General features: G+C 37.3%; 1 protein-coding gene across 1 annotated transcript in view; it reads left to right on the top strand.

Annotated features, from left to right (window-relative positions):
* The first annotated feature begins 1,476 nt into the window (after positions 1-1,476).
* Rcd-1 (Required for cell differentiation 1) overlaps positions 1,477-16,207 on the top strand; it is a 29,364-nt gene continuing 14,633 nt past the window's right edge. Inside the window, exons 1-2 of the mRNA XM_083114460.1 lie at positions 1,477-1,772; positions 10,869-11,002. Of these exons, the coding sequence (XP_082970586.1) occupies positions 1,749-1,772; positions 10,869-11,002 (158 nt within the window). The 5' untranslated portion in view covers positions 1,477-1,748. The remainder of the gene's footprint in view (positions 1,773-10,868; positions 11,003-16,207) is intronic.

Raw genomic sequence — 16,207 nt, 5'->3', positions numbered from 1 at the left:
CCTCCCAGTGCAAGTTGGCCAGCGTTGTTTGAGTCAAATGGGCCGTGTGAGGCCTGGCATTGTCATGGAGAAGAATGACATGTTTCGACAACATTCCAGGTCTTTTCTTCCCAACGGCCCCACGTACAACACCGATATTGACTGTATGCGCTACGTCACGCACTGTTACTCGCCGATTTTCAAGGATAACTTGCTGAACACGTGCGATATTCACCGGAGTGACTGCAGTTGGGCGAACGTGTCCGTGCGGTTCATTTTGCTACCAACTCCCGTCCTTCACTGAACTGTTGACACCATTCGTATACTCTTGCCCGTGACAGTGTTTGTTCACCATACTGTGCTTGCAGTCTATGCCAAATTTCAGCAGGTTTCACCTTGTCCTTCACGAGAAATTTCATTATACACCCGTGTTCCACAGCAACAGATACATTACTTGCCGCCATCTTTGTTTACACTATTGTGCATCCGCCAAATGCGTCGCAAAGGATCATGGTTACTCGCAAGGAATGATGGTCTGTCCTGCCGAAGTAATGCAGCGCTACATTGATTCATTAATATTTAAGCACGAACGTCTTGGTCAACCTTGAACAACCTTTCTTCTTCTTCTTCTTCTTGATTATGTCCCTTAACTAAGGCGATCTTGGACAACGGTGCTGAAGGGTTAGGACAGACCTTGTACATACTTTTCAATAAAAATGTTAATTGTTATCAAAAAACAAATGAACAGACACAAAAGACATAACGAGACTTTGAAACATTTTCTTAGCGTTTTTCATGTTACATTTCATTTGCATGAGGAATATAATAGCTGCTTAAAAGCTGCTATACGAAGACGTAATTTTTATTTTTAAGAAAAGAGAGTAAGTGAGTCATTCATTCATTTATTTCAGTAATCAGAGCCCACCAATAATTTTGACAAGTCGGCGCCCCTGATCGTTAGTATATAATTGATATTGATATTGCTGCGGAATAAACATTTACGATTTCAGTTATGCATTCAAGATAATTTTGTAAAAGTTTACGTACAGAAGGTTGAGGAAAGAGCTTGTAAGATTGGAATTTCGTGTTAAATAAACTTTCCAACTTTGGAAACTCAATTCCCGTGTGTAATTTGAATAATATTTTAATTTTCTAGAAATCCGGTAAATATTTGGCTGCACAAATTTGACTGGTTTTGTTGTACGTTACAATTTTTTAAAATCCTTTTCGGGGCCCCGCTTGAGCCCACCCTGTCTCGATCGCCTCCTTGCTCCATTAACGCGACGCCACAGAGTCCAAGCAAACCTGCCAGTACGAGTCTTCCTCTTGCACATCGTTTGCCTATAACCTGCAAATAATATTACGTTTCTGTAAATAATAAATAACCGGAAAAAAGGGGCATTCAGCACGAACGAAGGAAGCGTCTAGAAACCACTGAAAAGTGAACTCTGTAAGGAAAGAATGAAAAATTATCATAATCACCGCCATTGTGTCCTCTCCGTCTCAATACTCCGGTAGATGATGTGTTTTGGAGAATGTTTGTGTTGGTTGTCAATATATTTTTATAAAAAGCACTAGTATAATATTGCTTGAATTGTGTTATATATTTGCGTTAAATCTGAGTCGAGAAATAAATAAGAATAATAATGACGATTTTTCATTAGTAATAAAAAGTGATTGTGAATAAGTGAGTTTATCGCTGAACTCCATAGCGAACCCAAACATTCAAAATAACATCGTAAACTTCGTCGAGTACATCACACTTCAGCATGAATGGGTTGTCGAACCAACAGGTATGTTGAAGCACAAGTTTGTACAAATATATACCCATTTTCAATCAATATTTAACATGGAACTATTCATTGTTCTGCCATAAACATAAGTGCGTGCGACCTGAGAACAAGCTTTTCAGGACATAGAAAAATGTGTGAGATGTTGAAGTGTACATCTTCAGCAGAAAGGAAATTTTTCATTCAATGGGAAGATAAAGCCACTTTATGTAATTTGTCCCTTGAAGTACCAATGCCCAGTGTGGCCTCAAAACCTGGCCAAAAGTCCTAGTTTGTCAATTACACATGAAAGTTAATTTTTATACAATGTGTACCCAACCTAGTATGTCATATTGTAGAATTCAATTATGTAAAGGTATTCTTTCATTCACTAAGAGGTGCCTATCGGAAGGGCCATATTCAAATTATATTAATTTTAGGACACTGGAGTGTGTCATTCTGTGTCCGACCAACTAATGGTCTGAACCTTGACATCTCGAAAGTTGATAATTTTTTATACACTGGTAGTACCAGTCAATGTGACAAATAATGTAAAATTTCAGATTTTTTTTGAGCTCTTAATATTTTACATTTTTAGTCTTTAAGTAGCTGTAGAGCAAAAACTATTGACCTAGAGAGCTCAAATTGGTACCATTCTCTTCTCTTTTTCAGGAGCTTTAATTTGAAATGCAACATGACTGTGGTAGCCCTATTTGAACTTTGCGGTAAAAATCTGATATTCCCCGGACACCTATAACTTCTTCGTTTTGTCAGTTTTTAACATTTGTACTTACCTATCTGCTTCGCGGAACATTCTTTAAGGTGTATTCACCTTTTTTTGTTCAAAGTAATTGCAATTTTTCACATTACGAGTACTTCTTTTTCGTAGTCTTTTCGCTTGCCTGAGACAATATGGCGCGTACATCTTCCTACATAATCGCACGTCCAGCTTGTGTTTTGTCGATTTTCATTCGTTATGCACTGTTTCAACCTTCAGAACCCAAGAAATACCCGAGAACAAAGCTCATCTTATCCAATTTTTTTTTTAAAAAACTTTTTCACATTGTTTTAGGGAGAAAATTGTAATGTTTCGTGGCACTATCTGTGAATGGGTTTTGGAGCTATCCGTCCCGGAATCGGTGGGAAATTTAAACTAAAAAAATATTTTCGTTTGAAATTTTTTATTTCAAATTTCCCACCCATTCCAGGCTCCGTCCCTGGGGTAATTTACCTACCGCCCCCTACCATGGCCCCACTCCGGCTACCCGGCTTTCTCTATAGAGTCACCTGCCCCCAAATGCGCCTCAAACTTTTAAATTTGAAGAAATCCGTTTCCAGGATACGGAAAACTTACCTGAATTTCACCACGCATCCACGACACGTCATAGTAGGCATATAGCCACAGACCATTCCTTCTAAAGAGTAGCTTACATTCACTGCCACATTATCGACATTTCTTTCCTTTCTTCACAATCCTGTGTTCAATTAAATTTAAAAAATAACTGGATCTTCCACACCCGGTACGAATATCACCACACATCCACGACACGTCATGTTTCTAACTTTCGTTGCAAACACAGACAGTTTGAAACACTGGATACCCAATGAACATGAACAAACCACAATCACGACGTGTGATGATGATGTACGAAGGTGTACGCGCCAAAGGCTATTGTCCGTCGGAGAATTAATTTTCAACGAAGAACATGAATTTCCGCTGTGAAACATTCCCACATCACACAAAACACCTTCCAGATGTTAGACAATGCTACAGGAACTTATTACCGTAAGTAGTTTCATCTGTAAAAATGAAGAAATCTGTCCGGGGAATATCAGATTAGTACCGAACTTTGCTATTTACAAAACTCAAAGAATTTTTTTTTTTCAAAATCTCAAAAACACTTTTTGGAACGATGACCGGACACCTCTCTGATTTTCTTCATATTTGGCATACTCACTAATTGAGGCCTCCTAATCACGAATCTGAAGTTAAAAGTTGTCGGAAACTTCTATAAATTGCAAAATAAGCGAAAAAGGTTTTGTTTCACAAGCAAATATATATATTCCTGATACTACCACGACACCAAATTGAAACTATGTTTGCCTAACCTAACCGAAACTAATCTAACCACACGTCAATGGTTCGTGGGGCTAGCTTCAATGGTTTGCAATTATTTTGCAATTTCTAGATCCTGATACTACCACGACACGAAATTTTAACTATGTTTGTCTAACCGAAACTAACCTAACCACATGTCAAGGGTTCGCGGGTCTAGCGTCAATGGTTCGCAATTATTTTGCAATTTCTGGCAAATTTTAACTTCAGATTCGTCATTAGCAGGCCTCAATTAGTAAGTATGCCAAATATGAAGAAAATTGGAGAGGGGTCCGGTCATGTTCAGTCATACCCACTTTTTATGTGGGGCCATTTACCCACTGTAACACCTGAAGAATTACGTTAATTTAATCGACAGACTTCAATGTTTTATGAAATACAAAATTAGTTACAGCATGGTGAAAACACAAATAACGGAGATATTTGATCTTGAGATGTAGTCGACTTAAGTAAAAACCAATTGTATGCACACTCAAGTAGCGAAGAAACACGTGCAAGAGATAACACAATCAAACTTAACACTCCTAACTTAACAAACACGCCGAAAATTTTTGCTATCAGTCCCAAACCTAAGAAGTAAAATTATAAACACCAATGGTAACGGTTCCGATTATTTTATGATTTCTCCTAGCGCAAAGACTAATTATCGTAGAATTTTGGAAATCATTGTCACACAAAATTTGAACCTTCCTTAAAGTAATGAGCACTGTTTGGACTAGAAAAAAAGTTATTTATGTTAAAAAAAACACTTGAAAATTACCTTACGCACTTATCTTGGACAAGATATTCTCCATCGACAAGTGGCAGTAAATATCGTAGATGGTTTTGAATGAATGTAGAAGTAAATTGGAACCTTAGTATAATGCATTTAGGGACTTTATTTTAGTGCTAAGGGAACCAAACCTAACCTGCCTAATCTAACCACAAAGTAATCGCTAAAACTCCGCAGTAAGATAAACGTCTCTAAGTTCGACAGGGTAAGGAATTTTTTTTCAGTTAATTGCTTGTAGTGGATTTAGTATTTCATAAATGTGAGTAATCTTTTTTTTGCCTGAAAGTTTGAAGATTCTACTTTCACCCAAAAAGTATTTTGCATTCCAACAGTTATGTTACATAATTATTAAAAAATCAAAAAGTGAATCCTACAATATGTCCCTAAGTTCGACACCCTGTCCTTAATTTTGACAGTTTGTGTACCAAAATTCAACACCCCCCTTCTATCTCAACATCAGACACTAAATATGCAGATGTTAATAATACCAATAACTGCACATGTCCTTCTATTGGCATTTTATTATATTCAACTGAATTTACAGATTTATCTGAAGCATACTAAGCTTTAGTTCAGCAGGGCATGAACTGAAAAAAAAAAAAATCTGTAGTCACCCCCCTCCAACTTTTATGCTCAACATTATTTAAAATATTAACATGAATTACTTACCATGCCACAGGCTAGGTATATCAAAGCAAAGGAAGTACTGAAAATGTTGATTAGGTTTATATTACAACTTTGAAACATTGTTTTACAGTGTGATTTCCAATGGCATATTAAAAACAAGGAAAACATTTTAAGGACTAACTATGACATTTACTTAGCCAAGCCTAGATGCTAAGGAACAATTGCTGTTGTTATCTATGATATATAACACTAATCATTAATTAATACTGACATGAAACATTAATGAACACCAACATTAATCATTAATTAACATAAACTTTAAACAAATGCAAAACAATTTTCTGTCTGAAGTTGTGTGAGTCCTCAAAATCAAAGACCTAACTCTCTATGACATTTATTTTTTCTTGAAAACATATCTGACCCTTTCCCCCCCCCCCCTTCATTACCAAGTCTGGCAACTCAACAGGACCAATAATTTGACAGTCTGTTATGAATGAAACATCACTTTCATTGGTGACAAATTCCTTCTTGGCCACATCAACACTTTTAAGTCCCATCACTTTTATTACATCTTCCAGAATCTCCTGAACAACACAGAGGTAAGTAAATTTTGATGCATTTCTTTCCCCCCTAAAAAATCCACAAGAATGAAATCCCCTTCTTTTACATCACTTTCATTGACAATCTCTAATGTCATTTCATCTGACTCCTCCTCTTGCCAGTCAGAATCACTTTCTTTCAATGACAGTGCACTTTCATCTGAAGATTCTGAGTCACTCACTTTAACCTTTTTCTTTCCCTTTTTGCCTAAACTCTTTGTCTTCTCATTCTGTGCAGCAAGTTTCTTCAGCTCTCTACCTCGTTTGCCTCCTCTGCTTGACTCTTTTCCTCCTTCTTTGTAAAGTATTTGATCATTTGAGGAGATGTAATCACAGAAGGCAGGGTAACATTATTGTATGAGGGAAACGGATTCCTTCAAATTTACAGGAGAAAGTACTTACGGAAATCATTTTCTTTGGCGTTGTGGAAGTTCCTGAATATAGATTTGATCCATTTTAAAGTGAATGCATGTTGTTTTTTGCAAAAATCTCTGTCCGACACGCTGTTTCTGCTCCCGCCATTTGCTTTCTGCACGAGAGTGCAATGTTCCGTGTGTTAAGATGATGCAACCCCGTAGCCAGTGTTTCAGCCTCGCCGTGTTTTCACTAGAACCACGTGTCGAGTATTTTTAATTTTTTTTTTTTAACTATGCTTGCTTAACGTAACTTAACCTAACCTAACCTTACGTAAAATGGTTTTTGGGGCTAACGTGAATGGTTTTTGGGGCTAACGTGAATGGTTTTTGGGGCTAACGTCAATGGTTTGCGACGTATTAGCATAATTTCAAATCCGGGCACGAAAGTAGATTTTTTCCGGTGAACGAGGTTGCAACACTGCATAAATCGAGAAAACCCTCTCAGAACGCCCCCTAAACCAGTACGCTATCACGGCCATAATGTGTTACAGATTCGAAACAACAAGTAACAGTAAGTACTCGTAAATAGAAGAAATAGACGTTATCTTAGTTAGAAATGCATTATTTCACCTTAAGAAATGTTCCACATTCGAAAATAACACGTTAGCAATGTAAAGAAGTCCGAAATATATGATTCGTAGGTGTTTCCCTCATACGATAATAGTACCGAAGACAGTCTTTCTCTCTATCTCTTTCCTTTCTTGGAAGTTTTTCGACTTGGCCAAAAGAGAGCCCTTTTAAAGGGAGAAGGCACAAAACCTGTGCTGGTTGAAGCTTGTGGCTCAAGTGTTCTATCTTCACTTACAATGCCAGGTTCTTCAACATCTGTTAACTGTGAAGCGACTGCAACTTCTGGGACTGAAAGAAATTGCCTTTCTGATGGAGGAGTCAATAGGGAATCGTGCGGAAGAGATTGCTCTGGATTGCCATCTGATGATCTAAGGTTTGGCATTAACACCTGCACTAGTGAGGATTGTTCTGGTGTTACTGCTTCCTCATTTGCTTCATTTCCTTCCACAAATGGTAGAGGGGAAGGTCTTGCATTGCACCTGTCCATGCCCCCTCATTATTCACAAAAGAGTCAAGTTTCTCTACCCCAAGTTTTTCCTCCATCCATACTACACATTTTGCTTTGTAGTTAGTTTTCTGTGGGGTCCCTGCTGGTTCTTCTTGAGCTTGAGTTTCATCATCAAATGTGGGAATCTTAACAGCATCAGCATTCTTAGGATACAGTCCACACTTGTGAAACCCACTTTGAAGAATGTCTTGTGTGATCCCATCTAACACCATCTTCAAAACAGTAGCAAAGTAGTCTTGCCCAAATGGCCATGTTGTATCCGCCACTCCTGTACTTTTTGCCTCCAGGACATTTTGAGAGTATGAAACACTGCAACATCCATGGGCTACAAAATATGTGTTGCGTTACAGGAACAGAGTAACCATTTTAATTCCTTTATCAGCTCAATGTTAGTGACATATGTGAAGAATGTCCATATAGAAATAGTATGACTGGGAACTGTATGTTCTTCCTCACTAGCCATGGGTAAAATATATTTGCAATATACTCATAAAAGATCTCTTGTGTCATCCCAATGGCCCATTCATCTGGCTCTGTGGTAGCTACTAAAGAAGGTATTCGATTATATCTGAAAAAGAAAACCAGACTGAATTACATAATAGGCACTCATTACAGTTGGACATTCTCCACAAAAAATTTAATTTCCCATTTAATTATATCTAGTGTTTCCACTTTCTGCTTGTCACATAAAAATATAATACAATACCACTAAAATAAGAAAATTACATACAGCAGTTCCAGAATTGATAATCAAAGTTTCACTGAAAATTCACACCCACTGCACTGCACCCTCATGGACTGCCAACCCATCTCTTCCTTCTGGTAGAATTTTATTTGGAATAAGCTGGTCCCTCACATTTAGTGACGCAGGAAGAAAGAGTGATTTCATGGAATAGCAATGACAGAAGAGAGAAATAGCATGTAAAAAAGCCCAGAAATGACGTTTCAGGGAATGTCCCAAAATTTGACATGCACGGCACCAAACTTCGACACCTCCCTGTCGGATTAATGTTGCAATTGCCATAAGGCAATGAAACTGGTATTTTTATGAATGGTAATCAACATGCCTTTCATTACACATCAAACCCCAACATTGGATATTTTCGAATAAGGTTAGACACTTGTCGAAATTTGGTGAACCACGCGTGTTTTATGCTCACATGTTCGACAGCCCCCTAATTTTGTTACGTGAATAACCTTTGTCTGCCACAACTGACCAGGAAGCTCAGAAAATGGCTCTAAAACAATAATAAAGTATTGTAATTTGTTTTGAAACAACACAAAACTAGTAAAAACCTTACGTAGAAAACTTACCTTCTTAAGAAATCCACTAAAAAGCAGTTTATTTTTCGCAGTTAGCAAATAGTGCCGTCACAATTTCTCCTGCGCTGCTGCTATTACTCATCTGCTGCAACCGCCCTTTTCAGGATGTGTGGTAAACCTGTACACTGTCGCATGATACGTGATTTTCTGCATCACATCATTTCCTTATCTTTTACGATTTTTCAAATACTCTTGTCAAACTTAGGTGCATTGTTGAAATTAGGGATGTTTACCGTATGTGTTAACAGACGTACATATCGAAATCGAACCATGTAAAAATTGCATTCGTAGCATGATGAAATCACAATAAAATAAAAGGAACTTGGCCACATCAATAAATGTGTGCTTCGTGTTTGATTTATTTTGTAATACATTTATGAAACTGTAGGTAATGTCTCGTCTGCTGCTGTTGTGGAATGTTGTGTTTGTTGATTATTCACGTGTGCAAAGCCTTCTGGCTGTTCTGCTTCACGCAAGGGTAACAGATGTAGCAGTTGTACTTACTTCACAATAACACATAAAACAATGAAAAACATTCATAAACCATGCAAAGTATGGTATGATTTTACAATACCGGACTACTCCCCGATTTCGTTCATATTTTGCATACTCACTAATTTAGACCTCTTAATCACGAATCTGCAGTTAAAATTTGGCGGTCAGGTGCGGAACTTGCAAAATAACGTGTAGAAGGTTGCAATTTTAGAATACAAAAAAGGCATAATTTCGTTAATAATTCGAATCCTCACTAATTATGAAGTCCTGATGACGTATCTGCAGTTAAGATTTGGTGGTCACGTGAAGAAATTGTAAATTAACATGTAGAAGTTGTAAAATAACGTTGTGAATAACCACACTGATTCTCGATATGTAAACAACGATGGGAGCCATTTTTCTCATATGAGCAAGTGACGTTCGCAATTCCTTACGTTGTGTTCAGTACCCAAGGTTGCTAAAGTGTTGTGTGATATGTGAGACCTGTTATTTGTTACGTTGTGTTCAGTACACAAGGTTGCTAAAGAGTTGTGCGATAAGTGAGACCCTCAGTGCCTCAGTTGTTCATGTGAGGAAGATGGCATCTTTTGAAGGAAGGATGTAATGTCCATTCGTTCATATTTCGCATACTCACTAATTTAGGGCACTTGATCACGATTCTGTGGTTGAAATTTGTCGCTTAAGTGGTACGAAGCTGACATTTTTTGATGGTGCCTGGTCGCAATTAGTCTTAAACCCCTCTAACCATGCACGCGTAGCCTCACAAACCATTCACGTATAGCCCCACAAACCATTCATGGATAGCCCCATGAACCATGCATGGCAAGGTTAGTTTAGGCAAACAGTTAAAATTTGGGGTCGTAGTAATATCAGGAATATATATTTCGTTCTTTAAGTATTCGAAACGCAAAATCTTGCGATAAATAATGAGCAATTGTGCATTGTCGGTTGCGATCACGGACCCCCTTATTTTGCAAGTTCCACACTTGAGTGCCAAATTTTAACTGCTGATTCGTGATTAGGAGCCTTAAATTATTGAGTATGCGAAATATGAACGAAATCGGGGAGTTGTCTGGTATTGTAAAATTGCTCCCAAAATATTTCACTTTCTCAAGGAGGTACGTGCAGAGGGTCAAGGGTACCAACATATGTTTCAATTGACTATTTGTGTACCAAATTTCTGCCAATGGGTTGCTATAGAAATTAATTTTTTTGTGTTACAATGTATGTGAAATTTGCTTAATTGATGTCACATTGTAGGCTACTGTCCAACCTGTAATTCTGAACAGTGAGGCCAGCTGTGCTACGAGAAGATAAAAAATGTTTACCAGTGATGATTATAAGCTATTAAGTTAACGATATCAAAATTATCTCTCCTCTATTTTAGTTGCCTACCAACATTATAAAAATTGCAGGATCATATGGTCAATGCACATATAACTAAAAGTTTTAAGTACATCTTGTAACATTCCCTCAGAATTATACAAGGCAGAGAGACAGTAAGTGTGTATTGTAAAAACTTTCAAGAACATGGTTCTTTGACCAAAAGGTAAAATTTCAACTATGTGAAGGTATTCTTCTCTTGTGCATTGGTGATGAGTGAGTCAGGAGTGAATTGGTGTGGGTGTGTTGTTTGTATTACTGTGACTGTGGTAAGGATACTTTGATATATAATTATTGCAAACTACTTTCAGAGGTTCGTTAATACTCAACAAAGTCCTGCAACACTCCAGCCCTCGGCTGTGCCTGTCGATCGTGAAAAGATCTACCAGTGGATTGTAGAGCTCTCAAATCCTGAGACGAGAGAAAATGCATTACTTGAACTTAGGTAAGTGGATCAGGGTTTAAATTAGCGCACACAGCTTGAAAGAAAAGAAAATCGCTGGTAAAGTGTTTAAAAACCACACACAGACGCACATGCTTGCATTTGTCACTCATTTTTAATAGTCTGAATCCCTCCACCATACGTAGACTACTCAAAATAATCACCACCAATGGCTGGACATTTTGCCAATGCTAGGGCAGCTGTTTTGAAATTCCCACACCTTTCAAAAATCTGCTGATATTCCAAAATTGAAAAATTACATATGCTTAGAATTTCTTGCAGAACACTCACATGAATGTACGTGAGATTTGTTTTCTCTGTTTAGATATTGTTATAGGTCTTTTCAGTTCTTAAGGTGGGCGCTCTAGAAGCTGGCAAGGGAAGTGGGGAGTGGGAAATTTGGGGAATTCACCGCTGACCAGCCAGACAACAGTGGTGACGCCAAGAGATACGACGTGGCGAAAATAAGTACAACATGAACCTCGTTCTACAGGCTGCTGCATTTCTTATCACGCTGGGTTGTTTGCTTCCCAGCTCCCCACTTCCCTTGCCAGTTTCTAGAGCACCCGCCGTAAGAACTGAAAAGACCTATAGTAGTTTAATAGGCTTACGTTGCCACAAAATGAGAATATCTAGGCACAGCAAAAGCAAATCACTTGAATGCTCTAAGGAATTCCAAAAATGTGTAATTTTTTAGATTTTGGAATATCATAGCCATTTTTTGAAAAGTAATATTTGATAGTGTTCTATATAATATATTTACGTCTTGGGTCCTAATTATAAAACACAACAAAATCATAATAAACCACTGTTATAACTTACATATAACAGCTGCCCTGTCATCAGACAAATGTCCAGCTGAACTTGATAGAACTTGTTAGACTGGGATACAGTTTTTTTCTAGTCCCTTATGTGAGAAATGGCCTCGATTCTTAATTGCAACCACATATTTCAACATTTTTTTCCTTTTCAAATTACACCATGCCTATTGCTGTCATTATGCAGAGACTGGAATTTAGGAAACTGAAAGGAGATATCAGAAATTATGAAACATCAGGCTGGATGAACTTTTTTTTTCCAACCCTAAGGGTCAGAAAGCAAGAACACAGTCACACAAGTGACCCACTCATACATTTTATACAAGGCTATGACTTGCCCATGTACAATGAAACGACCACAACCTGCATGACATGAACTGAAATTCATGACGAATAATAGGCAACTGATTTCTATGACGAGAGTCTGTACTGTCTGGCTGCCTTAGCTGAAACCATGGACGTGTGCATGCACCAACTGGACATGTTCAGTGGCTAAATAGGGGTGACGGCACTTTGCACAGGAAGCGGGTTCCTTGAAAATCAACTGCTGTAGAAACAGCAATGAAGTTTCAACATAGTAACATGCATACAGAGATGTTTACGAATTATGTAAGGGTTCAAAACTAAATTAAAGCCATTCATATACTATATCAGCAAACAGAACATATCAGGAAAGTATTAATCACATCACATTAGTAGATAAACTTGTTTGTAAACCAGTAGCTTTATTTTAGATCATTCAATTAAATTGACCTCCTTAGTAGTTATTATAATTAGCACAAATGTACAAAACATTAATCAGGATAGTATTCACTAATAATAATATTGTTGTATATAGTATTATAAATATAAATGTAGTAACTGAATGGCTTGTGACATTTTCTAGCATAACAAGGGTGTTTTGTAGAATGTGCACCAGGGGCCAAAATGTCCCAATTTTCTTCATTCCACTTCGAAACGGGTTGTTGCAAATTGTAAGGGCCATCACAAACACAACACAGAAAGCGGTAATAAACACAACAAGCGAAATACTTCAGGGTATTTTGGGGAATGCTTCTCCCTCCTTCCCCTCTCTCGTTTGGAATTGTCCTTTCCAGGTAATTTCATCTTCCTTGGCCGGACTGTAGAAGCCTGCATGTAGTGTGATTATTTTTTTAAAAGTAATTGTATTTTATACAATTTTTTCGTGGTTTTCTAAACACATTGTTTATTAGTAGGTCTCTATTCTTTTGCTTTACACATTTTCAATTTAAAATTGTCAACTTTACATCGAGGTCCAGCACTTGGCATGTCAACATGTACAGTCACGGACACTTCTGGGTTGTAACTATTCCATTGACTTTCAATGGGATTGTTACAACCCAGAAGTGTCCGTGACTGTACATGATGATTGTGATCCAGTTTTAACCCATTTCTGGCATATGCCCATCCTCTAAGCATCTTCGCCTCCCCAATGGTGCAGTGGTAGCGTCATCGCCTTGTAATCAAGGTGTGCCAGGTTCGATACCCGATAGAGGCACATACTGGTTTGGATCCCACTTTAAGCTGGGAGGTCCAGTCCCAATTAGCCCTACTGTGCTTAAAGGTGGACTTAAAACACCCAACTCAATCAATCAATCTAAGCATCTTCATTGCAGATTTTTTTTTCATTAGTTATTAGTGTATTTCATCTCCTACATCATTTATTATTGTAACTACTATGTAATTAATTACTACAACATGGGTCATTCCATGCCAAACCATCCAATGGTGGTTGCATGACCATTTTAGAAAAAAATCATTTTTAGTACATAGGTTTGTACATGTTTCTAGATGTCAAAACCAATGTTCAAAAAAAAATATTGTTTTTAGTTCTCCTGGAGCAGCCATTTTTCCAACATGGCGCATGGCTCTTTTTGCATATGTAGCAGTATACAGAAATCTTAATATCTCAAAAACCATTAAAGCAAGAGACCTGAAACAAAATTCATTTTGTAGCTAATGAAGTATACTTCCTATGATATTCAGGTATGTTTTGCTTGAAATTGCATCGTAAGTACAAAAATTCTATCACTTTTCCTGATATTTGTCTTAGTGTAAAAATTAAGTCCTGGCAGCTTCGATTTGGTCTAAATCCACTTTGGCTTTCTTCTAGTTGGTGTTCAATTTCTTGCCTGAGCCTGTATTCCAATATTCTTGCATAGATTTTACCTGGGACACTCAACAAAGAAATTCCTCTGTGATTTGAACATAATCGGTTGTCTCCTTTTTGGAATATTGGTGTGATCACTGCAATTCTCCAGTCTTTTGGTGTCTTTTTGTATTTCCAAGCAAGGTTAATAGTATGGAGTAATAATTTCTTTCCTGTACTTCCCATATATTTAACCATTTCTGGTGTAATCCTGTCATGACCTGCAGCTTTACCGATTTTTACCTTTTTTATGGCATTATTAAGTTCTTCTTCCTTAATTGTGTCATCTTCTTCCAATGTAACCTCTAGAGTTGTTTCATCAGCTTGTTCCTCCATATTTGTACCTTCTAACAATTCCATAAAATATTCCTTCCACCTATTCATAACTTCTGTTTCTTCTGTTAACATTTTCCCATTTTTATCTTTGATGAATTTCAGTGGACATTCTTTATCTTTCCTCATATTTTTTAACACTTTATAAAACAGTTTCTTGTTTTCTTTATAATTATTTTCCATAAATTTACCAAATTCTTCCCATACTTCTTTCTTTGCAAGAATGACCATTTCTTTAGTACGTTGTCTTTCCAATTTGTATTTTTGGTAGTCTTCTTTGTCTTTTGTTGTTAAATATTTATGCCATGCTTGTTTCTTTTGTTTCACTTGTTCTCTTACTTCCTCTGTCCACCATGGGGTCCTCTTCTTCTTTATTCCTATTCTGTATGTGCCACGTACTTCCTTTGTTGCATCTAGCACTATTTTCTTGAAATTCATCCAACTTTCTTCCAAATCTATTGTATCCCTTCCTGTCCCTAGCTTTTCTATTTTATCCTTGACTTTCTCTTTATAGATATCCTGATATTTCTTCTCCTTCAACTTATAACTTTTGAGGGTTCTGACACATGCTTTTTCTTTGTCTTAAGATTCTTTTCTTTAACTTGTGTTACTAATTTCATTGTAAGAAGATAGTGGTCACTGCCAATTTCCGGGCCTCTCCAAACTCTTGCATCTCTTACATATTTCATTTGGTCTCTGTTTATGATTATGTAGTCGATTATTGATTTTTCGTTCTTAGAGGGTTCAGCTCTTGTATATAGGTTTATCTTTTTATGGTCGAATTTTGTATTTGTAATTATAAGGTCATTTGCAATACAAAGATTTATCAGTCTTTGTCCATTGTCTGAACAGTGTTCTTCACCATATTTGCCAATAACCATCTCAGCCTCTTCTGTATTGTTGCCTACTCTTGCATTAAGATCTCCCAGAATGATGATATTTCCTATTGTGATATCATCTATGGTACTCTGGAGTTCTTCATAAAAAGTCTCTCTTTTCTCAACTGTTCCATCTTCGTTAGGTCCGTACACTATTATTAAATTCCTTTCATGGTTATCGTCGTTGATGGATACTATCATAATTCTTTCGTTAATAGCTGTCCAGTTGGTTATGTTTTTAATATTATCCTTGTGAATGATACAACCTACTCCTGCTCTTGCCCTCTCAGATCTTGGTACTCCACTATATATTAGCATATATCCATCCTCTAATGTTATACATCCCTGTCCTTTCTTCTTAGTTTCTGTTACTGCCAAGTATTTCACTCCTGTCTTTTTCATTTCAGAGACAATTGCTACCTCTTTTCCATTTAAACTCCTTACATTCCAAGTTCCATATATCATTGTCCTTTTCTTTCGCCGGTTCGTCGTCAGATGTTTCCGTCTGGGGATAGCTCTTTGATTACTTTTAACGAGATACATTTTTCCAGGGTGGGGGTGTTGGCCCCATGCCCAACCCCCAACGTGGGGGACCAGGATTTTCTTTCAGGGTTTACTCCCTTAGCCTTTGGGTCAACACCCTTTCCTCAAGGCAGAGGATTTTTGGTTCTTCCGTCTCCTTCGCCGTTGGGATGTTTATGTATCTTCATCCGTCGTCAGAGCCGTTGACCGAAAAGTGATAGAATATAATAAAGAAATTCATATGTGTTTCATAGATTTGGAAAAGGCATTTGACAGGGTACCTTGGATTAAATTATGGGAAGTGCTGCAAAGAAGAAAAGTTAATGATAACCTGATTGCTAGCATACAGAGCTTTTACAATAACTGTTGTAACTACATCCGTACAAGTAACATAAAATCTGATGAATTTTATACATCAACTGGAGTAAGACAAGGCTGCATTTTAAGTCCACTTCTGTTCATAATTTTAATTGATGAAATTACAAAA

The sequence above is a fragment of the Lepisma saccharinum genome, chromosome 29 (genome assembly GCF_977018435.1).
Source record: "Lepisma saccharinum chromosome 29, izLepSacc3.1, whole genome shotgun sequence".
In the NCBI taxonomy this organism is placed as follows: Eukaryota; Metazoa; Arthropoda; class Insecta; order Zygentoma; family Lepismatidae; genus Lepisma; species Lepisma saccharinum.
The sequence above is the reverse complement of the archived record's forward strand: the minus strand, read 5'-3'. Positions and strand labels throughout refer to the sequence as shown.